This window comes from Marmota monax, unplaced genomic scaffold, assembly GCF_021218885.2.
Source record: "Marmota monax isolate L192 unplaced genomic scaffold, Marmota_monax_Labrador192_F-V1.1 WCK01_AAM20220418_F8-fsc00138, whole genome shotgun sequence".
Lineage (NCBI taxonomy): Eukaryota > Metazoa > Chordata > Mammalia > Rodentia > Sciuridae > Marmota > Marmota monax.
Window position 1 is genome coordinate 4,654,971 of NW_026692763.1, and position 26,753 is coordinate 4,681,723.

At 49.1% G+C, this 26,753-nt stretch overlaps 1 protein-coding gene across 10 annotated transcripts in view; it reads left to right on the forward strand.

Moving 5' to 3' along the window:
- The window catches only part of Rap1gap2 (RAP1 GTPase activating protein 2), a 208,584-nt gene that overhangs the window by 99,993 nt on the left and 81,838 nt on the right, over positions 1-26,753 (forward strand). For 7 of the 10 annotated variants that reach the window (XM_058580094.1, XM_058580093.1, XM_046446970.2 and 4 more), the window contains one exon: positions 8,096-8,180. The exons of 2 other annotated variants lie outside the window; for them this stretch is intronic. In XM_058580094.1, the coding sequence (XP_058436077.1) occupies positions 8,096-8,180 (85 nt within the window). Of the gene's footprint in view, positions 1-7,761; positions 7,784-8,095; positions 8,181-26,753 lie in introns of those variants that run through there. One more of the 10 variants, XM_058580097.1, reaches the window with a different exon arrangement.

The window sequence follows — 26,753 nt, forward strand, 5'->3', positions numbered from 1 at the left end:
CAGGGGACTTGCCCACCACCCCTCCTGGGCACTGGCCCTTCTGTCCTTTATCTTTTGGCTTTTTTAGCCCTACAAGTTTTTCTAGGGGCCTCCTCTCCTCTCCTGGCCTCCAGGTGTCCTGCTCAGTAAAGTGGTGTGATGTGGAAGCCCCTCTCGAGCTGATACCTTTCTCTTTCTCAGAGGCATTGCAGCATGGTGGTTAAGGTCATGTACTCTGGAGTCAGACTGCCTGGATGCAAGTCTTCTCTGCTACTTTCCAGAGACATGTTCTTGTGCAAGTTACTTAACCTCTTGCTTCAGCAACCGATGAGCCTCAATTTCCTCATTTGTAATCGCGATCAATAATATTTCCTCTAAAGGAACGTGGTGCGTAGGAACTGAGATGTATATGTGGATCTCTTTGAATAGTACTTAGGAAATGAGAAGTCCTTGAAGACTGCCATGTGCTAGGCACGTGCTTCCTCTGTGTAAGTGATGCTGCTGTCCACAGTGCCATTGGCTTTCCCCTGTACACCTGTGCCCTGTACCTCTCCCTTTGCTATTTTTCTCCCAGTAAATGCCTTTCCCTCTGGGCCTGGAGCAGCTGTCACCTCCTCTGGGTGCCTTAGCTGATCCCCCCCAGGAGGTCTGGGCCTCTCTTCCCTCTGTCCCGTGGCACTTTATTCTATGTCTTTTAACACAATAACGTCTGGTCAGTGGGCCCTTCATGTGGGTATGCGGTGCTTTCAGGATGGTTTCTGCATTTCACTGTTCCTGCCTGGATCATATTCCCAGATGCTTGTCAGTAATACAGACATCACCACCCACGATGAGACACAGCCCACCTTGGGTCTCCCAAGAACTTGAGCTTAGAGGACCCAAGAGGGTTGCTGACCTGAGTCCTCTCACACCCTGCAGTGGCATTCAGGCTGCACAGAGCTGGCTTTCTAATGGTGATGGAAAGAGCAATGGAATCGGGGTCAGAAATCTGGAGGGTAAGGTCTGCCTCTTGGATTTTCTGTCTGTGACCTTGGGCCCACACTGAACCCCTGGAGTCACCACCTGCTCATGTGTGAACACTAAAGCATTAGTCAGCTCTAGTAGTTGCTTGTTCAGCAAAGACTTTTTTTTTTTTTTCCCTAAGGAGAGATGGCTTGTCCACATGGGTAGGTTGGTCTACTGCTCAAGACATAATGTAGAACGAGGCCTAGCCATCCTCTTCCAGGGGCCTCTGAGGGTCATGGCTGGTTCTCTGAGGCTGGTTGGGTCTGTTTTATCTGCTTCTCTTGGCTACTGCCCTTTCTCCTCCTACCTCTAGCCCAGTTAAGGGCTTCATGGTCATCCAGGGAAGGGCAGTATCTCTGTACCCAGTGTGCTCAAAGCCAGCGTGTTCTTTGATGCTACAGCCACCAAACCTCACCCAGGCCTCTACTAGGTCCCCACATGCAGCTGTATCTTGCTGCTCAGGGCGAGGCCAGCAGCAGAGTCCACACCTGATCCGCCTGGCACACCTCCTGGCTCCTCAGCCTAGGCTTCTGCTATCTGTCCACTCCTTATGGAGATCCATAGACCCCTTTAGCTCCCTCTCTCCTCTTCCTTCACACAAGGGCCCCAACACTCAGTAAGTGCTGTAAATGTCCATAAAGGAGTCGTGCTTCCTGACAAGTTCTTCTGGAGCTGTGATCTCTCACTTCCAGCACACTTGGCCTGAGTGTGTAAACTGGTTTGTAAACTGTGCCTCCTTGGAGAGGAGGAGGGAGGCACAGTTTTGGGCAACTCCCATGGCTCTCCAGGCCTGTCTGTGTAATTAGGCTATTGGACAGCATCTCAGGGTTTCTCCCAGGGTCTGCTGATCTCTGTGTCCTGGGATTGAATTGGGGGTGGGGGTTGTCATTTGGGAAGTTTTGAATCACCAAAGGTCTCGCATTATGCTTTGAATCTCTGGGGAGCTTTTAGAGTCTGCACTGAGGTGGGAGGGAACACCCAGGTCAGTCCTGCCAGGTGCCAACAGGTGAGCAACACCTGCTTTTTCCCAAGAAGCTCATCAAACAGGGCATTGGGACCCACCCCCTCCACCTGCCAGAGCCCTTCTCTCCTGAGTTCTGTTTCCCCGCCCCCACACTACTGTGACCACAAAGCAGGACCGTCCACATCATTCAAGGCCCTGGGGGCACCAAAAGGCAGCTGGAGAGGAAATTAAGCAGCAGCAGGAATGACAGAGATGGAGCTCATTCAGCCATTTCTTATTCCTTTTTCCAAAATTGAGATATAATTCATATATATAAAATTCATCCATTTAAAGTGTACATAATTCAGTAGGTTTCAAGTTATTCACAGAGTTGTGCAACCATCACCACAGTCTGGTTCCAGAACATTTTTATCACCTCCGAGAAACTCTGTCTCCACTAGGAGTTGCTCCCTAGGCCCTCCTCCCCCAAGCCTCTGGCAACCACAGGTCTATTTTGTTTCTGGATTTGCCCAATCCAGACTTTTCATACAAATGAGACCATACAGTGGTGTGGCCCTTTGGGACCGGCTTCTTTCACTAACCATATATTTTCAAGGTTCAGCCATAGTATAGCATATGTAAGCCCTTCATTCCTTTTTTTTTTTTTTAATTTTTGGTATCGGAGATTGAATCCAAGAGTGCTTAACCACTGAACCACATCCCCAGCCCTTTTTATGTTTTTTTTTAGAGACAGGGTCTTGCTCAGTTGCTTAGGGCCTTGCTAAATGACTGAGGCTGGCCTCAAACTTGCTATCTTCCTGCTTTAGCCTCCCGAGCCGCTGGGATTATAGGTATGCGCCGCTGCACTTGATTTACTTCATTCCCTTTAATGACTGGATAATATTTCATTGTGGGGATCGACGTATTTTGCTTATTTATTCATTGGTTGATGGACATTCGGGTTGCTTCTGTGAATCCTATTTCTCCTTTTCACTTGGTTTTCCCGAGAAGCTCTTCTCAGTGTCTGGTTGCCTGTATTCCTCTATTGGCTATCTGGGAGGCCAGGGATAGAGTAGCTATGTGTGGTGGGGTGGCTGGGGAGCTGTGTTGGTGAAAGATGTAGAAGAGGGAAATTTGGAGGTTTGCAGGAACCCCCTGCTGCAGGGAGGCCTCACACCTGGACCCAGAGCTGTTAGGAGGGGATTTTTCCTGCTGTTGATTATTAACCAATAATTGTAATCCTGGGAGTAGATCCCTAGGGCTAGAATTGGAGCTTATTGAGATGCCAGGAATGTTTTTGTGAGACATTTAAACAGCCCTGAACCCTTGGTTCTCTGTTTTCACTTGGAGACCAGATCCCCATTTTATGAAATACATAATCATCATTATCATCATCATTATCATTTTCTATATTTGTATGTAGGACTTTGTGTTTTATCTTATAGCCATTACTTTTAATTCCTCAGAACGTTATTACCTGCATCTTTGCAGGCGAAGGGACTTAGACACAGAGAGATGAGGTAACTTAACCAAGGTCACACAGTAGACTCTCAGGGAAAGCCAGACTTGAATGCAGGAGTCTCTGGATTCCTAGTGTAGCATCTCGTAAGAGATGGTGAACTGTTGTAATGACCTCAAGTGTCTGGGGCAGAGCCACTTAAGGGTGAGGTGAGGACCCTGGAAGCCTGGGTGTTGTCACAGGGACTCTTACAGCTTCTTCTCCAGGTCCCTTTGGTTCTTTTCTCGTGAGGGTATTTGGCTAAAGGCCAGGGCCGCTGCTGACCTCTCTGAGCCCTCCCATGTGCTCAGGATCTCTCATACTTTAGGGAAAGAATCCCAGAATGGGAAGCTTCAGCGCCACCTGGCCCTGGGGTGGCAGACATGCTGAGTGAGGAGCTCAGGGTCTCCAGGACCCCTGACCTGCCTGTCAGCCACCTGCATAGCCCTCTCTTTCAGCTGAGTGTACAAATTTCCTCTTCCTCTGGCTTCCTCTCCTTTTTGGGTCACTCTGGTTCCCTAGTTGGATCTGGGACCCTATGTCCTTAGAGCACGTGTGAGTTCTGTCTGGGTTGATCACGGGCAGTTTTCAATCTCAGGGTCATGACACATGGCAGGATCACTGTGGCTTACAAGAAAGTTGTCCCCTCTGCTAATCATTTACCTTTTACTCATCATAAAGGAGAGCAGATTCAAGGTTATACCTTGATAATAATCACACCATTTCCCTTTCTTGTGTGTGATATGTTTGCCTGAGTGGGAGAGAAAGGGCTGCCCCTTCACTGAGCATGCAGCTCTTACTCTATCTTATCTTTGTACCAGCTGGTGGCTAGGTCTGGCCTGGCTGTCCTGGGAGCAGGGTGGCTCACATGCAAATGTCATTGTCATGAGGACTGGGGCAGGACAAGGTCGAGCACAGCAGATCAGAGCAGAGAGGTGGGGCAGAAGCATGGTTGTTTTAGTCAGCTTTTTTGCCTCCGTGAAGAAGGAAGACCTGACAAGAACAATTTTAGGGGAGGAAAAGTTTATTTCAGGGCTCACGGTTTCAGAGGTCTTAGTCCATAGATGGTTCCATTCCTCGGGGCTCGAGTTGAGGCAGGACATCAGGGCTGAAGAGTGTGGTGGAGGGAAGCAGCTCACCTGACGGTCAGTAAGCAGAGAGATACAAAATATATATCCCAAAGGTGCACCCCCCAGTGCCCACCTCCTCCAGCCACACCCTGCCCACCTTCAGTTGCCAGTCAGTTAATCCAGTCGGGGATTAATTCAGTGATTGGATTAAAGTTATCATAGCCTGATCCTTTCACCTCTGAATGTTCTTACATTGTCTTATGCATGAGCTTTTGGGAGGCACCTCATATCTAAACCATAATAACAATGGATTTCACCTTCTTGTTTTTGTACCAGTCACGAGACCAAGGCTAGAACTAACTGGGGACATGGGCTGTGTATTGTTCCCGTTAAGGCTGTCATTACCATGCACTGCTGTGCTCCCTCTGACGACTCTAGGGCAGTGTCCTCCCTTGCTGCTTCTTCCTCTTTTTTTTTTTTTTTTTTTTTTTTTATGGTACTAGGGATTGAACCCAGGGGCACTTAGCCATTGAGCCACATCTCCAGCCCTTTTGAAACATTTTATTTAGAGAAAGGGTCTTACTAAGTTGCATAGGGCCTTGCTAAATTGCTGAGGCTAGCTTTGAACTTATGATCCTCCTGCGCCACTGGGATTACAGTGGGATGCCATTGTGCCTGGCTCCCCGCTGCTTCTTCTAGCTTCTGGTGGTGACTGCCAATCCTTGGCATTCTCAGCTTGTGGTTGCTTCACTCCAGTTTCTGCCTCCACTATCACATGGCGCTCTCCACATGTCCTTGCCTTTACTGGTTGCCTTCCCTTCTTATAGGGACATTGGTCATACTGAGTTGAAGGCTTCCCCTGTGAACTCATCTTGATTATATATGCAAAGATCTTATTTCCAAATAAGTCCCTAGTCATGGGTACTGCGGATGAGGATGTCACCATATCTTTTTGGGGAACAATTTCAACCCTTAACAGGCAATTAACTCTAAAGTAGTGGGGAGGGCTGTAGCCAAGAATGGGAATGGTGCAGTATGGCCCACACCAGCCCACAGGTGCCCCCCCCCCCCAAAGCCATTCAGATATCAAGGCAAGGTGGACTTTAATTTGTAGCCAAAAGCCTGTGCATACTCTGAGTTCTGATCTTTTTGAAGACAGCAGCCATGCCTTCTGCCCACCCTGGTCTCCCTTCTGGGGTCCTGGACATAGCCCTGGAAGTTGTTAGCCTCAGGTGTTCATTCCTGCTCCCAGGTGTCACTTGGAAAACCCTTCTGGCAGAAACTGCTCTCTGTTCCCACTTGATATTCTTTATCACTCACTGGGAGATTGCTTCCAGGAGTTTTTCCAGCATTCAGGGGAAACAGGCTGACTCAGGAGAGAGTGCTCAGCCCAGGGAGGGTTGGTGTTGGGGGCCGTGTGCTTGGGACTCAGAGACCCTGGACAATAATCATATCGGTTCTGGATCTATGGATGTGGACATAGAACCCTTGGCCAGTGATGTTAACAACCTGCCAGCATTGCCTTTCTCTAGGGTTTGTGTTCCTGGAGAGCCTGGGCTGCTGTTGATCAAGGTGTTTACAAACCATTTCCAGGGGGGTGGGCCAGTGATCCTTCTAAGCTCAGAGCATCCTGGTGGCTGCTGGGTGGGGATCTTTTTTTTTTTTTTTTTAAGTATTAAAAAAAGTTTTTTTTTTTTTTTTTTTTTAGTTGTAGATGGACACAACTACAACTAATTATGTTATTTATTTATTTTTTTTGTGGGGCTGAGGATTGAACCCAGTGCCTCACATGTGCTAGGCAAGCACTCTACCACTGAGCCACAACCCCGCAGTGTTCAGTGGGGGTCTTGCCTGCCCTCCGCTCTTGCTTGGTTTTCCCTGCCAGCCTTCCAGCCCCAAGGGGAGCTACCCTGTCATCACTTTAAGGGACTTGAGGATGGTGTTCCCTATCCTCGATCGTCCTTCCTCCCTTCCCCTCCCAGCTCCTGCTTCTCAGGGGCCAGACCCATGGAGGAGGAGCAGTGGCTGCTTGGGAGTGGGCTGAGGAGAGTGGAGCATGTGCTGGACCAGCTCTGTTGAGTCCTCAGGTAGGACCCGTGGAAGTTATGTCTGAGGTCAAATATGGAAGTGGAGGCTGGTGGCTCTAGCTGCAAGGTAGAAGGAGCTAGTGCATTTCTTTATGTGAGTGTGAATGGGTGTGCGTGTGTGTGTTCATGTCCTGAGTCTTGGCCCTGCTGGTTTCTTGAGCCAGTTAAAGTTTGGATTAGGAGGGGGGAGAACCCCCTCTCCAACTCTCATAGGTCACATCACCAAGGTCCAGGAAGAAATTCAGATGAAGGCAGGTGGAGGAGCAGAAAGGGGGCATGGCCAAGGTTGAGGTTAATGGAGTCATGTGAATCCTGTGCCAAGCCAGATGTTCACCAGTGTCCTCTGGCCAGAGGACAGAGAAGGGTGGCTGGCTTCTGGGCGGGCAAGGGTTGTTGTGCCAGGGTAGCATGGTCCTGTAGCCCAGCCTGATGTCTCAGGAGGTGTTAGATTGGACCTGTCACATGGGCTAAGAGGTGTTGGTGACTGGGCCCCAGAGCCAGGCAGTGCTTTCCCCTAGAATGCTCAGGAATAGGGAATGTGTGTTTCTCTCATGAAGGCTTGGGTTGGAGCTGTCATCCCTGCTGGCTGGAAAGAGGTGCAGAAGCATTCTCCCCAGGTGGCTGTTGGAGGCCCATTGATCATTTTAGTGAGACATGTGTGTTGGGCTGATTCTCTTGGCTGCTTCTGGTAAAGCTGGGCGTTTTGATGGCTCTGTGGTCTTAGGCTCTCAATACTGTTATGCTTTCCTTCCGTTCCCTTCCTGGGCTTTAGCCAGGGCATGTCCTGGACACTAGAGTCTCTCTCTCTCTGGGACGCCCCAGGTTCTGCCCAGCTGGCCCTGTTTCGTAATTCTCTCCGAAGCCTTTTCCCACCCCAGTCTGCCTGGTGATGGGACAGCAAACAAGCTCTCCCTGGTCACTGGCAAGGGCCAGATGGGAAGTGGGGAGTGTGTGAGAGCCGCGAACTTGTCGCAATCATGTTGCCATGGTGACACAACTCTGTTTAGCTGCCTCTCTCTGGTCCTAGCCCACATGGACTAAAATAAGTTTAACCTGCAGCTCCCTGGCTTCCCAAGGTCAGCTCTTCTGCCTGGGCCTGTGTGTGTGTGTGTGTGTGTGTGTGTGTGAGTGTGTGTATAGAGGGGCCCAAAGGAGAATGAATCCCACCCCTTCCCCAGCCTAGTCTGTGTCTCTTAGACTGGTGGGTATATCAGAATCACCTGGAGAACTTATTAAAACACAGATTCTTGGGCCCCATTCCTGGAGGTTCTGGCCTGCACCTGAGGACTCACCTTTCTAAGAAGCTCCCAGGGGCTGCTGGTGGTCCAGGGATCCCCCAGGAACCACGTCTTTAGATGTTAGTACATCACAATAAAGGAAGACAGTCAACTCTGGTTTTCTGCATTGTCTATCAGGCTGCCTCCCAAGCCCAGCCACTCTTAGAGCAGAAAGGGAAGGCATGGGCAGGGCCTTGCTCACCACTTCTGGTTTTTTTTTTTTGGTCTCTTCACAGGAAGCAGGAGCTGGCCAACAGCTCAGATGTGACCCTCCCAGACCGGCCACTGTCCCCTCCTCTCACTGCGCCCCCCACCATGAAGGTAAGAAGCTCCTGGCTGGGAAGCAGTGAGGGAGGGAGTGTGGGGGAGAGTCTTGAGGCCAGACTGTGGCTTTGGCTCCAGGCCAGCTGCCCTTGTCCCACTGGGGGCCATGGAGTGCCTGTTGCCTCTGGAACCAGCATCCAATTAAGCTTTCCAGAGCAGGAGGAAAGTGTGATGGAGACTCAGGGGTGTTTGTGTCAAGGGGCAGCGAGGTAATAGACTGGGACTGACATGGGTTTGGCAGGACACTTGGTTATTAGCGAGAGGCCTTGTGGAGGGGTGGGGTTTGGGAACAAGGGGCCCAGGCTGGAGGAGGTAGAAGAGACAGAATGTAGTTGGGTGTCTTAAGGGGCAGCTGCCGGGGACTGTTAGGGGCTGGGAGTGGATGTTCCTGGGACTTGGGTGGTGTCTGCATGCTGGCCTACCTGCCTCTCTCTGGTCTCCTTGGGATGGCCCTATTACCCCAATTCCTATGTGGGAGTTGCCCTGAAGGCTGGGAGGGGGGCAGTGGTGTATCAGCACTTTGTTCAGAAGCCTCTTTCCAGGGAGATTACATCCCAGGACCCCAGGCCTAGGGCTATCCTCTTCCTGGAAAGAGGAGCCTAACTTCCCTGCCACCCCCCACTCCCACAATCTTCTTCCCCTTTCACCTTTCACTACTCCTGCTCCCACCTCCTGCAGGATGGCTCCTTGGGCCTGCACTGGCCTTCAGGGGGGCTTGCTGCTCAGCCACTGCGCCTGCCTGGGCTGCTGTACATCCTCTCCCCTCCCTCCTGCCTTCACACTTTTTTTGGGTGAGGACTGGCTCTGAAGAAGTCACCTTCCTCCTGAGTCATCTGAAGGGACACCTAGGCCAGCCTGTATCCCTGTCCCAGGCCTCTGCTCTGAGGTGACTCACAGGGAAATAACTAGGCATCTTTTCCCTACTGATCTGTCTTGCTCCCCCTCTCCCTTGACTTAATCTTTTGTAGTGTGATACTCCCAAAGGAAGCAGATAAAAACTGTCCATCTTCCTGTTATCATCACATATCAGATACCCGCCTTGTACAGAGCCACTTGGTATACACTAAGGGGGAATATATGCAATGGCAGTAAAGCCTGCCCTGGTTGGGTTAGGTGTTCAGTAGGGGGTGGGAAGGGGGTGGGAAGGGGATGGAACAGGACAGAAGGCTGACAGAAGACAGCTCTACTCCCCTCCTGGTGGAATACCAGGACCTACCAAAAGCCAGGTCGTCTCCACCAGCCTAGTTCTAGGGCTGGTATCTGACCCAGATGCTGGGGTGGTTTGCTTGCACCAGGTAAAGCCAAGGAACATGTCATTCTTCTGAGTTTCAGCCCCTTGGTCTGCAGAGCTGGGCGTGGGAAGCTTGTCTCTGCTTATGGATGGTTAGTTTATAAGGAGAGCTTGGAAAACCTGGGAGGAGTCCCTGAGTACTCTTGGCAGCCTTTACTCACACGCTCGTTTAATTCACTCAACACCCAATATTTATTTGAATGTTGTATTAGTCAGGACTCTTGGTTGCAAGTGACAGAAACAACTCACTTCAGCTAAGGCATAAAAGAGAACTTTTCTTGCCTTTGTCACAACAAGTATAGATGCCAGGCAAGTATATATCCATGGTCTCTGTCTCTTTCCCTCTGCATTGTGTGTTAGTTTCATCCTTTGTCAAGCTTTGTCTCTGTGGTGGTGAGATAATGACAATATCTTGGTTAAGTAACCCCCATGGAAAAGAAAGAGTATCTTTTCCCCATTAGTTCCAACAAAAGTGCCAGGGAGGAAGCTCATTGGCCTGACTGAGATCACATGACTATACCTGAACCAATCATTGTGGCCAGAGAGATGGAAGGCTCTGATTGGCTAGGCATGGTCTCATGACTTAAACTGTAATAACTTGAAATGGAGGAGGGGTGGCTCCTCAAAGGAAATTGAAATGCTAGTGTGAGAAGAGGGAGAGATGAAGGCAGGGCAGGCTAGACCAACAGCTTCCTATCAGGTGCTGATGATGTGCCAGCCCAGTGCTGGGTGCTGAGGACCTAGAAGTGAACTAGATATTGTGGTACCTGTTGTCTTAGAGTTTGTAGTCTCTCTAGGGAGCCAAAAGCTATAAAGTGAAGAATGAGAGAGGGATGGTTAGGTATGATAGGTGTTCCAAGGAGAGGTGCAGTTGGCTCAGGGAAAATATGAGGCTGGTGCCTGAGGGGCTTTGATGACAGGTAGAGCTTCCTGGAGGGAATGGTATTTAAACTGAACTCTGAGAGTTTAACAGGACTTAGGCAAAGGTGGAGTCAGAGTGGAGCATAGTGTTCTAGATCCTTGCTATTATGAGGCCAGAGGACCAGCAACACCTGAATTGTTTGGGAGATCCTTAGAAGAGCAGAACTTAGGGCTGGGGGGTGCAGCTCAGTGGTAGAGTGTTTGCTTAGCATGTGAGACCCCGAGTTCATCCTGATACTTTAAAAAAAAAGGCAGAATCTCTCAGGCCCCATCCAAGGCCATTTATTAGAATTTGCCTTTTATCAACATTTCCAGGTGATTTTAATGCACGTGACAGCTTGAGCAGCGGTGCTTAGACTTGTGTAAATGCTTCAAGGAGAGAAAAGGTTATGTAGGGCCGGGGATGTGGCTTAGTGGTAAAGCACTTGCCTAACACTCACCAGGCTCTGGGTTCAATTCCCCCTACTTCAAAAAAACAAAAACAAAACCACCAAAAAACAACACACACACACACACATCCCAGGATGGTGAGCATCCCAAATTAGGGATAAAGAGGTTGATAACTATAGGTAGAAGACAGGGTCAAACAGATACCTGGAAGTTTGGCAGAGGATTTGGAGGTTTTCCGTATTGCAGACATTGAAGAGTTTGGCTAGAAGATTCAGATGATGGGACTTTTGAACAATCACCCTGGATGTTGTGAAGGGAATGTGTGGGAGAGAGCAGAGTAGAGATTAGGAGATGATCCAGAGGCTACTGCAGGAGTCCTAGGGAGAGGATGGGTACTGACTCCAAGGAGCCAGTAGGCTTATTTGAAAGTAGTCAGATCTTGGATTTCCTGCATGGTAGCTGGATGACGTGAGAGGATTTGAGGAGAGATAGGAGGCAAGAATGACCCCCAGGTTTGGAGCAACTAGACTTGGTATAGCCATTCTTTAAGACAGGAATGACCCAGGAGGGAGGATGAGGGTCAGGTTGGAAGTTCTGAGTTGGACATGCCTGAGACAGGAATGGGCATGTCAGTGAGCAGCTGGGTATTTGGGGCCAGGCTTGGAGGAAGGGTGTGGCCTGGAGGTCAGACTCTGGGAGTGGTTCTCATGGAGGAGAGAACTGAAGCTCTGGGGTGGGTGAATTTTCCAGGGAGAGGGTAGAGTGAGAAGAGAGGTTCCTGGGGAGGCAGCTTAAGGAGCACCCCCAGGTGGAAACTGGTGCTGGGGCTTCTGCCAACAAGGCTGGACACTGGCATGGTGGGAGGAGCATTTCGCAGGAAGGGATGGGCAGCTGGGCCCACTGCTGTGGAAAGGCCAAGTATGACTTGGAATGCACAGTGGCCGCTGGGCAGAGTGGCCTGACGGTTGCTGGGGTGTAACTGAGACCAGTCCTAGAGAGGGGTGGAGGTGACAGCAGATGGCATAATGCTGAGGAGTGAGTGGAGGTGGTGAAAATGTGAGAGGATATGGACCCAAGTGTGCGGACGTGTTGAAAGGAAGGAGTTAGAGGGTATGTGGAGATGAGGAGCCAGAGGAGTGGTCAGGAATCTGCTCTGCTCTGGCCATCCGGGACCAGGGGTGGTCAGGGAGGGGGCCCAGAGAGGATCAGTAATCTTCAGGGAAAGCTCCATGACCCACAGTCAGAGGACCTCTCCTGCCCCAAGTGCTCTGTCCTTTTCCTGTTTAACTCAGTTCAGGAATTTCCCAGCTTATGACTTTTCTGTCCTGATCCCAAGATCAGAGTCAGCGCTGGGAATGGAGGAAGATCGAGGCTCATCCTGAGGCTCCAGTCTGGGTTGGGACCCTTTGTGGTTGGTGTTGGGGTCAGGATGTGAGTTGTATGTGCTCTTTGTGACTGTCAGGTGGGTTTATTTTGTGGCTCTGCCAGCCTGTGGCTACAGTTGGGAGTCTTTCTGAGGCTAGGACTTTTTCCTCTTTGTGTAAAGTTAACTGCTCATCAGGGATTTAAAACCATAGTCCCCACCTCACTCCAGCCTGCTCACAACAGCGTGATTGTCCCTTTGTGACCACACCAAATAACGTCACAGTTTCCCATTACCGAAATGTTGATTCTCCTCCTATACTGAGTTCCTTGAGTGTAGTCACTGTGTCCTGGTTTTTGGGTTCCCTAGGCCCTGGCTTGTGGAAGGTGCCTGGGAGATGTCTCTTGACTATAGAAGACATCCAAGTGGGAGGAACTTGTTCTGCTCTGGTTTTTGCCTGAGTCTTCTGTCTCAGCATACCTGGTTCCCTGGTCTCCAAGGGTGGGATCAGGCCTCTGCTTTGTTGACACTTCCCAATCTCCCCAGGTTATTTTTGTTCATTGAGGCTTGAGACACCTTGGATGGTGGCTAGATATACTCTCTCTCATCTCTGGCTCTGGGAGGTTCATGAATTGATTCTCTAGCCCCTGAGCACCTGGGCAGTGGGAGATGGCTTCATCTAGTAAGGCCTCATCCAGTTCCTTTGGGAATAGGGGTTCAGGGTGGAGAAATCAAGGATATCCTTTTGATTGCTTAGCTTGGGAATCAGGATGTTGGGGGTGGGCAATCCATTTCTTTTATAGATAAAAAGTCCAGAGTCCCACAAGTGGGAAATGATTCATCAAGTCCCACTGAAGGTGGTCGTGCACCTCCCATCATCAAAAGACAGTTAAATTCTGAGACCCAAACCGTTTTTGGTGAAGTGTTCTCAACCCACCTCGAATACCCAGGGACAGTCCCTTTTCTAATTGCTCCTTCCATGATGAGGGGACTGCTGGAGCACTAGCTGTCTGCAGCTCCAGACTCTCCCCACGGCTCCCGGCCCCTGCCCCTCACTAACAGGCCTGCTGTGGCAAGTGGCCCTTCACCGCCCTCCCCTACCTCATCACTGTTTGTGTTTTTCAGGTTTTTTTTTTTTTTTCCCTAATAGGAAGCTGAGAAAAAGCAACCAAAGAGATGCTGAGCAGATGGGCTGAACGGGAGCCCAGTTCCCAGTCAGAGCTCAAATCAAGGATAGGGCAGGGTGGGCTCAGAGAGGGCTGGGGAGCTGTCTTTCTGGGAATGCTGTGGATTGTTTCCAGGGCCACATTTTTCATGAATCTGGTTTCATGGCCAAATGGATCAACAGGCATTAAGAAGGGCAGATTGTGTGCCCAGCATCATGTCATGTCCCTGGGGTCATGCTGAAGCAGCAGTCCTTGACCCTCAAAGAGCCTGCTGTCTACAGGGGGCCTTCACTGAGCAGAAGGAACCATATGGCTCAGCATGTGACCAGGCTCACATGTGAAAGGTGGCCGGCTTCTTGGTGGGGTGAGGAAGTCAGGAGGGGCCCTAATGGGAGCATGGAGGTTGGGCTAACCCCCTGTGACTGTAGGCCACAGTTTTTTTCTGGGTCTCTGACAAAAAAAGGAGTTGGGGTGGACCCCTTTGGAGGCTCTTGAATCAGGGCCTTTTGTTCAAGTTGACTGTGCTGAGACTTGATCTGACCTTGACCTGAACTTTCAGACTTGTTTCTGGAGCCCCACCAGGCCCTGGGCTAGCTGGGTCAGTTGGGAGATGACCCGCTCTCTCAGCTTCTGCTTCTGTCTTTATGAAAGTTCTAGGGCAGCCCGATGTCCGACCTTCTTTCCAGAACAGGGAAATGGAGGCTTAGGGTTCCTTCTGTGGGGAAGAACAAAAGTCTTCTTCCCACATTGCTCTTTGTGGGTAGGGGTGTGTGTGTGTGTGTGTGTGTGTGTATGTGTGTGTGTGTGTGTTTACTGGGAATGGAACCCAGGGCTTCCTGCATGCTAGGCAATCATTCCACCCAGACCATCTATATGATCCCTCCATGGCTAGCAAATGCCCCCAGAAGCCCTCAGAGGTAGAGGAGGTAAGGGTGCATGCTTCACATACCTGGGAAGGAAATGGAGATCTGGGGACCTTCTCTTTGCCTTCTTTGTCCTTTTGTATAGACCTGTGTGCCTGGGCACCTCTTCCCCTCGCTCCAGTTCGCAAATTGCACATAATCTATTCATCCTCCCTTCCTCCCTTGTTGCACTGCGCAGGGCGGAATCATCTCTTCTCTTTGCTTCTGGTTCCTGGCCCCACTCTCCGGTGCACTGTCCTGGGGCTCCCCTGCCCACTGGCCTGCAGGGAATCAGAGGGCTGCGTGTATCCTGGCCACGCCAGGCAACCTAAATGCAGACTGTGGGAAGGCATTTGTGGGAGGGATTCTTGGGCTAGGGCAAGAAGGGCTGAGGGACATCAGCAGAGAGTCTTGGGTTCCCCTCTCCAGAAAGCCTTGGAGTGCTTGCCTTCCATGCATGAAGCCCTGGGTTCAGTCTTTAGCACCAAAAGGAGAGAAAGAAAACAAAACAAACAAAACATTGAATTGAAGGAGGACATGAGGGGACAGATATTTGCTCCCTTCATTTTTTTTTTTGTAGTTGTAGATGGACACCATTTCTTTATTTTAGTTATTTATTTTTATGCGGTGCTGAGGATTAACCTGGTGCCTCACACAGGCGAGGCAAGCGCTCTGCCACTGAGTTACGTACAGCCCAGCCTCATTTACTCCCTTCTTTACCGAGGTCAGGGGGCTGCTCAACTGGAGCTCTTGCCGGGGCTCTGTGGGCCCTGGGAGAGCTGCCTCTGGTCTCTGCACAGACCCTATTTAGGTCACCAGTTTCAGATGTGGCTGAGTCAAACACCTGCCCAGGAGCCACTTCCCAGCAGCCCTTTGATTTCCCACAGGGGAGCCCAAGGGCAGGGCAAGTCTGATTTAAGGCAGAGGAGGAAAGATTCAGTCACCTGCTGAGGGCGGAGATGCTTCTTGGCGGCTTTAGAGCGAGGAGATGTCTGTAGGAGCACCTGCCTGCATGATCCATCTCCATCTGTGTGCACATCTGGGCATCCGTATATTTTCCCTGATTTTGTTCATGTTTTAAGGCCAACTATCTTATAATTCTTGTAGATTATTTTTGATGTAACTGGATTTAAAAATTCATATAGTATAAATTTCTGCACCTTATCTGTTTATTTTTTTATTAATGAATACCCCAGTGTGAGCCATACCCTGATTAAGATGTAGGATATTTCTGTCAACCAAGGAAGTTCTCCCAGTCCCTTCCTACTCAGTACCAGTGTTCTAATTCTTTTAAAACCATAAATTATTTTTTCCCATTTTAGAACTTAATTTAAATGGAACTGGTACATATAACTCTTATGTCCAGCTCAGCATAATCTTTGTGAGATTGCCCACACAGCTGAATGTATTGGTAATTTGTTCCTTTTTTGCTGAGTAATATTCCATTGTATGAAGACACCTCAGTTTGTTCTCCTATTTAGGAACATTTGAATTGTTTCCAATTTGGGCTATAATGAATAGCTAAATGCTGTGAACATTCTGGCAGAAATTTTGTTTATTTGGTCATGTGTTTTCATTTCTCTGAGGTAAGTACCTAGGAATAAAATTGCATGGTGAAAGAATAGGTGAATGTGTAACTTTCTATGGAACTGCCAAACTATTCACCAATAGTCGTACCACTTTACATTGCCACCAGCAACACCATTAGAAATCAGGTTGCTCCACAGCCTCCCAAAGTTTGCCATTGTCTTTTTAATTTTAGCTGCTCTCATTGTGGTTTTAATTTTAATTTTTCTGATGACTGATGGTGTTGAACCAATTGATATCCATCTCCATTTCATTTGATTATGTATTGCATGAGGTAAAGGGTTAAGTCTGTTTATTCCTGTATAGATAGTCCCGTTTTTTTCAACATAATTTGTTGGTATGACATTTCTTTCCCCATTGAATTGGCTTTGGTGTCTTTGCTGGCTACTGGGCACCATGGCACATGCCTGTAATCCCAGCAGCTCCTGAGGCTGAGGCAGGAGGATCGGGAGTTCAGAGCCAGCCTTAGCAATTTAGCAAGGTCCTAAACAACTCAGTGCAACCCTGTCTCAAAATATAAAAAAGGGATGGAGATATGGCTCGGTGGTAAAGCACCCCAGGTTCAAACCCTGGGACCAAAAAAAAAAAAAAAATCTGCTGATTTTAGAAGTGCACCTGTGCACTCATATGGTGTCTCTACAAGCCACAGCATTTCACTAGATTAGGGATAGAAAATATATGACTTTTGGGGCTGGGGTTGTGGCTCAGCGGTAGAGCTCTTGCCTAGTATTTGCAAGGCGCTGGGTTCGATCCTCATCACCACATAAAAATAAATAAATAAAATAAAGGTATTGTGTCCAACTACAACTAAAAAAATATTTTTAAAAAACCATGAAAATACATGACTTTTGTGCTGTCACTCCCCTTTCTGCCCCTATGGCAGATATTAGAAATTGATCGTGACACTCTTTTTCCAAGATATTAGACCGATCTTGGAATCCTATCCAAGAAAGCACTGCTGGCAGCCCCTGACAGTTATTTGGAGTTGTAATTGGAGATGAATTGCTTCTGGCATCTCTGACTGAAATTGTCACAAGAGGATGGGTTATTGGTTCTAGGTCCCACAGCTGGTGAGTGGCAGAGCCAGGAATGGGACCCCGGGCCTTGTGTGTTCTGAAGCCTAGGTTGCTGTAACCACTGCTCCACACTGCTTTGCTTGTTTGACTTTTTGGAGCAAGCCACCTAGTCTCCCTGACTTCCAGTCTCTTCACCTGTATAACAGGGACAGTGGCCCCCTGGAGAAGTGGATTGAGTAGTGGAGTAATCCATGAAGTACCTAGTGGAGTGCCTAACATGGTGAATGCTCAGTAATTGGCGGTGTCAATGGTGATGGTGCCATGGGGATTTGAATGAGGTTCTTGTTTGAGAAACAGTCCTTCAGAGCTTTTTCTTTGGAGCTGCCAGCCTTGCTTGTTCCAATGTATCTTTGGGCCCCTGGCCTTTTGAGCTGGAGGCCCCAGAGGGGAGCCCTGCTTCCTAGAAATTGCTAATGGCGCCCAAGCCACAGATCTTGGCCTAGGCACCCATGTCTCCTGAACCTTGTTCTTATGCTCCTCTGTATGGGAGGAACAGGTCAGCTGGGATCTCAGATTTCTCTTCTCTCTGGGAACCTTCTTCCTCTCTGTTTGGATTCTCCAGCCCATCTCCTTAACCTCCCTGGCCACATGATCTCCCCGGCCAGGAGACTACTCCAGTTCCTTTAACCTGGTCCTGGATTCCTGTGAGGTAATTCTTTAAAGAGTTGAAGCCATACAGATTAAAGGTTAAAGACACAATTTCTGGAGCTATCTGGCCTAAGATCAGGACCTTCTCCACTTCTTAGCTGTGTGACTTCTCTGTTCCTCACATTCCTCATTTATGGAACAGGGATAAGAAGAGTTCCTGCCTTGTGTAGTTGTATTGAGGATTAATTGAGATAATATGCCATTATCACTTAGAATATAAGCATATGCCTGTTGTATGTAAATATTAGTTGTTCTTATTCATCAAAAAACAAAAAAAAAATCTTTGTTTCTGAAAGGTGAAACTTCGTTTCTAAGATAGCAATGCTTACAGAAAGTCTGGAAGGAAGCACACTACAATTTTTCTGTTGTTAATAGTTTCTCTTAGAACTCCTTGATTTCTTCCCTGCCAAGTCCCCACAGCTAAAGGGCCTTTGGGTACAGTGAACATGAATTGAAGTTGCATTTCTGTAAGTGGCCCCATGTGCTCCTGTGTATCAGATGCAAAACCATGCTTGACCAGTGTGGATGGCAATGAGACCAGAAACAAGGATCCCGCCCCGCAAACTAAGACAGACCTGGAGTGGGGAGCATCTTTCTGGGTTCTACTTCCAACTCTCGCTTTCTGAGTCCAGCTGCCCTGACCTAAACAGGAGCCACAGGCCATGTGGTCCTCATGGTGGCAGGAAGAACCTGTGAGGCCATCATCCTCCCAAAGATTGGTGGGATTGGACTGTGTAGAGACTTGGATAATTCAGGGCTATGGTAGAGTTCTGGGGTGGGCCTTGGAACATATTTTATCACCTGTTTGTCCCCACCAGAAGTTTCCTTCCTAATTCCTTTTGACTATGGCTAATACTAAAATAACCTTGTATTTCTGGGACAGATGCTCACTTTGTGGGGAATATTGGAAAGCAGGGTGCAGGGCCTAATAGCACTAGGAGGCCACTGGGGTACAGCCACCCTCTTGACCTGAGAATTCTGTTATCTGGAGTCTTGGGATGACTAGCAAAAGTATTTGATTCTCAGACCCTCTTTCCTCAGGCCTATCCCTTCTTAAGTCCCTCTCTTGGTCTTCAGGCTTGTCCATCAAGCCTCTACCTGACCCTGACAGAGAAGGTGGCATTCTGGGCATCTCTGATACTTTTTGGGCTGCTGTAGCCCCAACTCCATCACTTTTGCCTTGGAGGCCTGACCAGCCATCCTGGCTCAGTACCTAAACAGGAGCCACAGGCCATGTGGTCCCCATGGTGGCAGGAAGAACCTGTGAGGCCATCATCCTCTACAACATCCCTGCTTGTTTCGGAGACTGTCTCCCCCTGTGGATTGTCCTGGGTTTGCACAAAGTCCTGGTATTTAATAATCAACTGCGTGAACTCATGTAGTTCAGTAATGTTTCATGGACCTCAGCTCTTACATTTGTAGAACCGAGTTCATCCCACGGGGTTGCTGTGAGAATTTAAGGAGGAAGTTCAAGCCTGCTATCTGGGGCTTTGGGGGCCAGAGGCCAGTGGTTCTGAAGGGATGTCACCTGTGCACTCTGAGTCCCAGTAGGTAACTCTTATGTGTTTCCTTCCTGTTGACTTCCCCCACCCCAAGGGCCCCTGGCAGACGTTTGGCTCTTGGCTGAGTGTGGAGGTGGAGGTTCAGGCCTTGGGTTTGATTTGTTACTAGGGCTACTGTAATGAATGATCATAGACGTGCGTAGTGTCTTAAAGCAACAGACATTTATCCTCTCACAGTCCTGAAGGCCTGAAGTCTGAAATCAAGGTGTTTGCTGTGTCTTGCTCCCACCAAAGGCTCTAGGAAAGAATCTTCCCAGCTTCGAGTGGCTCAGGGCATTCCTTTGGTTGTGGGGTACATGACTCTATTCTCTGCATCTTATGAGGTCTCTCTTCTCCCTGAGTGTCTCTACTTTGTGTGACTCTTATAAGGACACTTGTCATTAGATATAGATCCACCTGGGCATTCTAGGGTGATGATCTTAATTGTATCTGCTATCTCAGTCTCTTAGTGCTTATAAACATCAGAAATTTATTTTTCCAAGTTTTGGAAGCTGGGAAACCCAAGATCAGGGTGCTGGAAGATCTGGTGACAGCTTTCTCCCTGCTTCCAAGATGGTGCCTGGTGGAAGGTGGAAAGACAGAAGGGCCTAATAAGTTCTCACCTCTAGCCCCGCCTCCCCTTTTTGTTTTTGATACCAGGAATTGGACCCAGCGGCGCTTAATCACCAAGCCACATCCCCAGCCTGCTTTTTAAAATTTTTTATTTTGAGACAGGGTCTCCCTAAGTTGCTTAGGGCCTCACTAAACTGTATCTGCTGAGGCTGTCCTTGAACTTGTGATCCTCCTGCCTCAGCCCCTAGAGTCATTGGGATTACAGGCATGAGCCACTGCCCTCCAGCTCTTTTATAAGGACCTGAATCCCATTTACAAGTATGGAACCCTCGTGAACTGATCACCTCTGAAGGACCCTGCTTTCCAATGCCATTACTTTGGGGTTTTAAGTTTCAACATATGAATTATGGAGGGGCATATGCATTTGAACTATAGCATCTACTAAGACCTTCTTTGCAAATAAGGTTGCATTTACAGACTTTTGAATGTGAACGTATCTTTAACCCACTACAGGGCCTGGGAGCTCCTGGTGGGAGCTTGGTGAGACCCAGACAGCACCTCTCCTCCTTATATAGTTGGACATGAAGTGTGGACTGCAAGACTGCGTGTGTATGGCACTGGGCATTGCAGGGCCAGGAGGAACCCGCCCTGTGCAACTGTAGCTCACACAGATCGGCCTGTCCTGTCCTTTCCCTTCTTTTCACCACAGAACTTGTTATAAAGGAACCAACAGTAGGTGCTTAGTAAATATAATAGATGATTGATGAATCCTCATTAATGGATCCACTTTGAGAATATGGCAATTAACAAAAACCAGACAAAACCCCCAGAATTTTATTAGAGAATTTTCATACGACTCCATGTTTTTTTTTTTTTTAACAAGTAAACAGCAAAACACCCTTGAAGCAATTTTTAATAAAAAGATAAATGCTTATTGTAGAAAGTAAAGTACAAAGAAGTGCATTATTAAAAAATTAATAATGCACTAATAATCTTGCCATCCAGAAATATCTTTTCTTACCACTTGTTAAACATCCAGCAGTCTTGGCATCAAATACACAGATATCCATAAATGAGATCACTCTGTGCTCCTTTATAGTAAATAAAGTTCAATTTGATTTTCCAATGATGGAAAAAAAGAAAAAAGAAAAAAGAAAAACAAGTGGCTCAGAAGGAATTGCTAAAGTTTAAAGAGGTGTTACCTCTATAAGAGATAGTAATTTTTATGATTCTCCAAAGATCAGGGGAAAAATGATTATAAAAAAGTACCAAACCTTTGAAGGTAGAAATAATTAATTTTTTAAGAGATAATTTCAGCTCTCTATTTTGTGGCTGGCTTTCTGCTTTGGAATTTGAGAACCAGGTGGTTTTGGAGGGAAGACAGGGCAGTCTGTGAATGTGGTCCTCACAGGGTGTGCTCCTTTTGAGGGAGCCTGATGTTCTCAGAACAGGAGCCTGGGTAAAACGGGGTTTGCCTCTCCAGGTGCATGGAGGGAGCCTTCCAGAGCCCAGGCTCAGTTACACGTGGAAATCAAGCTGAGCCCATCTCGGGAGGCAATTGGGTTTGTGAGCAAATGACATGGGCTGATCTGATTTAATTTGGCAGCAGGACCGAGAAGTTTCTGAAATGTCAGATGTTAATATGATGGCTGACTGGCTCTACATGGGAAGCCAGAAGAAGGGGGGTGGATCCTTCTGCTGTAGAGGAGGAATTTTGGGAGAAAGGAAAAGGGCAGGGGGAAGCAGAGGCAAGGAGGGAAAGAAGGTAGAAGCAGGGAGCAGAGAGGCCAGGGGCGATGGAGAAGGTGAAGAGGGAGGGAATGAGAGAGGAGAGGTGGAGAAGCCAGGTTCATGTCATCAAGGGTCATGAGGCGATGGACCTGGGCTGCATTTATCCTTCAATAGGCTTTGTTTTCACAACATGAAGTTTAAAAAAAAATGCACCTCAATACCATTTGGGAGAATGTGCTCCATCCAGCCCTTTGCTAGATGACCAGCTGCTGTTTTTGGAGCTCTTTCTTCCCAGAGGCTGGTCTTGGTGGGTGGTCTGGCCTCCCAGGTGACCAGAATGTCATCTCCCCACAGAGATACCCCGAGGACCAGGATGATTCTGGGAATGAGGTTAGATCCTCTCCTGGACCACTGGCCTCATCCCACTGTGGATGTTCATGTGGGGCTCAGGACTGAACTTGAGTTCCTATTTGGAATGTCCCTTGGGTGGTCAGCAGAGCTGGGCCTTGGGAGACAGGAGGCAGCAGCTGTGGGTGATGGATGCCAGGCCTCCTGCTTGATGACTTCTGGTCTTGAAGATATGATCTTGATGCTTTGAGGGTATAATGGATGGGAGGCAGCAAGGACCCAGAAACCACTCTCTGAAAGTGACTCAGGATGGCATGTGGCCTCTACTAAGTGGTCTCTTCTTGGGTGTTGAGGCAAGGGAGGCTTGAATGAGCTCAACAAGTCAGGAAGTCCTTAGGTGATGCCTTTCTTGTCATTTCTCCAAGAGAGGATTGTTTCTGGAGTCTGCAGGGGGAACTTCCAGACTTAGAGTAAGTCCCTCAAACACAAGAAGAACAGAGTAGAAAATAGATCAAGAGCTGAATTAGTTCTCGGGAGCAGGAAGTGGGTTTGCAGTGCCTGGGGAGGGTCCAGTAAGAGTTGGGGGCTGGGCCAGGATTAGGAACCTTGTTGCAAAAGAGCCAGGCTGAGTCAGGCATCTAGAGGCACCTGAGGCTAATGCTGGTGGCTGAGTAGGAGGCAGAAGCCAGGCCTCTAGGCTTCCAGCCCAGCCTGACTTGCTGTGGACAGCTCTACCTCCTGTGAGCAAGTTTCAAGTCCTATTGGCCTGGCGTGGTCTTCTGTCACCTATTTGGGATCCTGGTGCATGAATTCTGGGCTCATTGGAGGTCAGGAGTTGTTTCTTGAGGAGCACCTTGTTAGCAGCTCAGCGCTCCAAGTCAGTTCTCAAAATAAAGTTCACCCCAGACATGTCATAGAGCATTTCAGTTTTTTTTTTTTTTAAGTATTGAGGCTTGAATCTGGGGGTGCTGTATCACTGAGCTACACCCCAGCCCTTCCATTGTGTTTTAAGATAAGATCTTGTCAAGTTGCCGAGGCTGGACTTGAACTTGTGGTGCTCCTGCCTCACCCTGAGTTACTGGGATTACATGTGTTCACACAGCATCTGGCTGAGTGTTCAGGTTTGAGGAGGATGGAAAGGTTATCAGTTAAGAGATACAATGCTGAAGTGTCATAGGTCCTCCCTCCCCACAAAGCCAGATTGGACTTGTACCTATCAGGTGTCTTTTAGCTTCTTATGGCTGCTGTAACAAATGACCGTAAGCTTAGGGGCTTAAGACAACACAAATTTATCACCATACATTTCTGGAGGTCAGCCTGAAGTGCATCTTATTAGGCTAAAATCAAGGTATCAGCAAGGCTGTGTTCCCGCTAGGGGCTCTCAGAGAATTGATTCCCTTGCCTTTTTCAGCTTCTAGAATACAGCCACCTGTATTCCTTGGCTCCTTGCCCCATTCCTCTGTCTTCAAAACCAGCAACACGGAGCCAAATCCTCCTCATTCTCTGATTCTCTCTGCTGCCTCTTCCTCCTACTTATCCAGGCCCACCTGGATTACCTCGTTACTTCTCCCATCTCAGGGCCAGCTGATTGACAACCTTAATTCTATCTGCAACCTCAGTCCTGGTTGCTGTGTAACTTCTTTTGTTCACAAGGGCATCTTGGGGGAGAGGCAGGCAGGTGGATCATTATTCAGCCTAATCCAAGGTCAGGTCACCTTTGTGGTTCAGTGCGAGAGGCTGGGCCTTGTTCTGGCCTGGATCCTCATCTGTAAAATGGGGGATCTTTATCCAGAGTGCTCAGTGCATAATAGATCTTTCTTCTATGGGATTCCATGGTCCTGAGACTGTTTCTCCTTCTACCTGATTTCGTTGCTTTGTGAGCGTGTGACTAATTATATGATCAGGGTGTCCACATCCTGATCTCACAGCCATCAGGTTTGAGGCATGTTAAATGTCCCTTAGTTTTTCCATGGCTACACAGTTTAGAGTTGAGACCTGAGGTTGTTTTTGTAACCTTCAGTCAGCCACTTGCAGATCCCCATCCAGGTGGAAAAAGTAGTAAGGGGTAAAAAAAAAAAAAGACATGTGAGCTTCATTTGCCAGCCCCAATTCAAACTTGTGCAATCCTTTCTTCAAAGAAGGTGCCATCGCCTGCCTCAAATCATGCATTGTTGTCTTCCTCCAATCTAATCTGAATCCTTCTTGCTTCAATTTCAGCCTGCTGGCTCTCCATTTGGCTGGCAGGAAAACAGTGAATTAGGTGTCAATGATGACACCTAATCCCAGTGATCTGCTTCTATCATGTTCTAATAATGCCACCACTTCTGTTTCAAGGACCAGGACCTCCCTCTGCTGCTTCTTGCCAGAATCTGGTCTAGGGTCATTGAGGTTGAGGGTGGGGAGTGTTGGGAGGGGAGGGAAACGCTTCATTCTGCTCAGACTAGCTGTACTTAGATAACCCTCCCCAGGTGACCTGCCTGGCATGGAAAGTCCCCCTGCTTGTCCCCCAGGTCAGATAGCGTTGCCTGGCTACGGGGAGGCTCCGGCAGGGAGAGTAAACAGGCACACATGTTTAAAATTCAATATCACTGCCTAGCAAACACTCCGGCAGGCCTTCCAGCCCACCGATAATCTCTAATTCTCTCTCCATGCGCTTGGGGACTCTGCCTCAAGTCCCAGATGGTCTCTTCTGGGAACTGGCCATCAGCTGTTATGAGGGACGGTGTGGGGGTGGGCCAGTCACAGCCTCGGCCCCATGGGGACTGTCACCCTAATCACTCTGAGCAGATTCCCTGGGGCTGGCCTGGACTCTAAACTGAATGGAGCTTCTAAGACAGGGTCGTCCAGGGGTGGCTTACCAAACTCTGGTCTGCCTTGGACTGCAGATGGCTGTGTGGAGCCCACCCCGAGAAGGGCATGAATGGGGCACCTAGCACAGACAAAGAGTGAGAGATGCAGTCCAGCTACGGTGTGTCCCCTGTAGGGCAGCCTCTGTCTAGAGGAAGGGGCACTTTTTCTAATTGACCCATGAGAGAAGTGTTCGTTTCCATTCACACAAAGGTGCCTCATAGGCTGGCCTTGGTCCTGTGAAATGGAAACCTGCTAAGTTGCTTGAATCCTGAAGACCGCCTGCAGGATACCAAGTGGCACGCGGCTGTTCTCAGGCAGTCTCATTGCCTCTTGAGGATGAGCAGGGGTCCTAGCAGCCAGTGGAGAAGAAGGGGAGGTGGCAGCTCCACTTCACCTGTATGGGGTGGGAAAGTAGGCCAGCCTCCTCTTAACTGGAGGGACACAAATGGCTGCTTGGGGGTTGTCCTGAAGTACTTGAAGGGGATGGTGTCCTGGAAAGGACATTCTTGGGAGGGGTTCATTTGATAACATGTGTGTTGATTGTTTTCCCTGCATACCCCTCTTCTATAGCATGGGTTCTCTCCCCAACCCCATCCCCACACCCCATAGCCTCCCTCCTCTCTGATCTCACTCAAAGGCACTGCTTGGAGCCACCTCCCCCGGAAGCCTTCCTTACACTCTGGTGGGAGCTTGTGTTGGCTGCTGTCCTGCCCACAGCCCCTCATGCCTCAGCATGCTAAGATTCCCTCTTCACTCACTTTGAAGGACTTGCAAAATGTCCACCATACTTTAGGTTCTGCTGAGGGCCTGGGGCTACAGCAGAGCACAGGGTAGACATCGTTTCTGCCTTGGTGGAGCTTACTTTCCGGTGAGGGAGACAGACGAAATCGAATCGGACAGCAGCTTCTGACAGGTGCTTTGAAGGAGAGACACAAACAGGGCGTTTCGGTGCTCGTGGCTTTAAGGGTACTATTTGAGAATATTGGGGGGCCAGGGAAGACCCCCCCAGAAGAGGGGAGACTAAACTGTGTCCTTGAAGGGTGGAAAGGAAGGGCTGTGGGAAGAGCAGGGAGTATGTCTGGACCTGGGAAAGTGCACAGGCCTCAGGGCAGAAAGGAACCTGCACCTTGATGGCAGAAAGGAGGGCTGTGTGGCTGTGGTGATGTGGACAAATGCAGGATGCGGGGCCCGGACACACTGGCCTTGTGCGGCTTGGGAGGGCAGTTTAGATTTTAATCAACAGAGCGATGTGATTTGCATCTGGCGGGCACGTGAAGAGATTATAAATCAGCAGATGTGGGAGGAGGGAGACCCTGTAGGAGGCTGTTGCTGGAGACTGGGCAGAAGGTGGAGGGGATGGGGACCTGGATGTGGACAGTGTGGAGGTGGCGAGGAATGGATGGATTGAGAGTAAGCTGGCGAAGTCAAGACGGTAGAGTGGGCTGATGCATCATTAGGAGAAGGAGGAATCCAGATGTTTAGTCATTCTGGAACAGGGCTTGAACAGTGGGTGGGTTTCAGGCCCATTTTTCTGAGAGAGAGAGAATCCTAGGGCGGGGCAGGTCAGGGAGGACCTGCTAAGTTTGAGATACGCATGCGCCGGCCAAGTGGAAGCATCAGGTAGGCATTTGGAGATGCTATTTTGGAGATCCAAGAAGAGGTCACCGTTGAAGTTATCCATGTGGGGAATTAGCACAGAGATGGCATTAAATCCGTGGGAATGGATGGGCAGCTTGGGAGGTCAGCAGAGAGAGACAAGAGGAGGGCCCAGGCTGGGCATGGGGATTTCTACCCTTTAGAGGTCGCATGAAGGAGGCTGCAAGGAGGGCTGAAGGAAAACCAGGAAAGCTGAGCTGTCGAGAAAGCTCTGGGAGAAAATGCTGCAAAGTGTGGGTAGTGCTGAGAGATGACAAGGACCAAAGTGCCTCAGGGAGGTCACTGGCAACCTTGACAAGTGCAGTTTCAGGGAGCTCTGGGGCCAGATTGATTGATCAGAGAGGTAAGGAGACCCTGTCACTGCAGCTGTGCAGAATTGCACAGAGCTGAGCAAGCTGGTGGAAGCCTGAGACTCCATCCACTCCAGCAGGAGGGTCTCCCACATTCAAGGCTAGGCTATTCCCAGTAGCTAAGATCCTCTGACTGCCCTGCCCATGCGGGCAGTGGGCTCCTTTTACAGCCCAGGC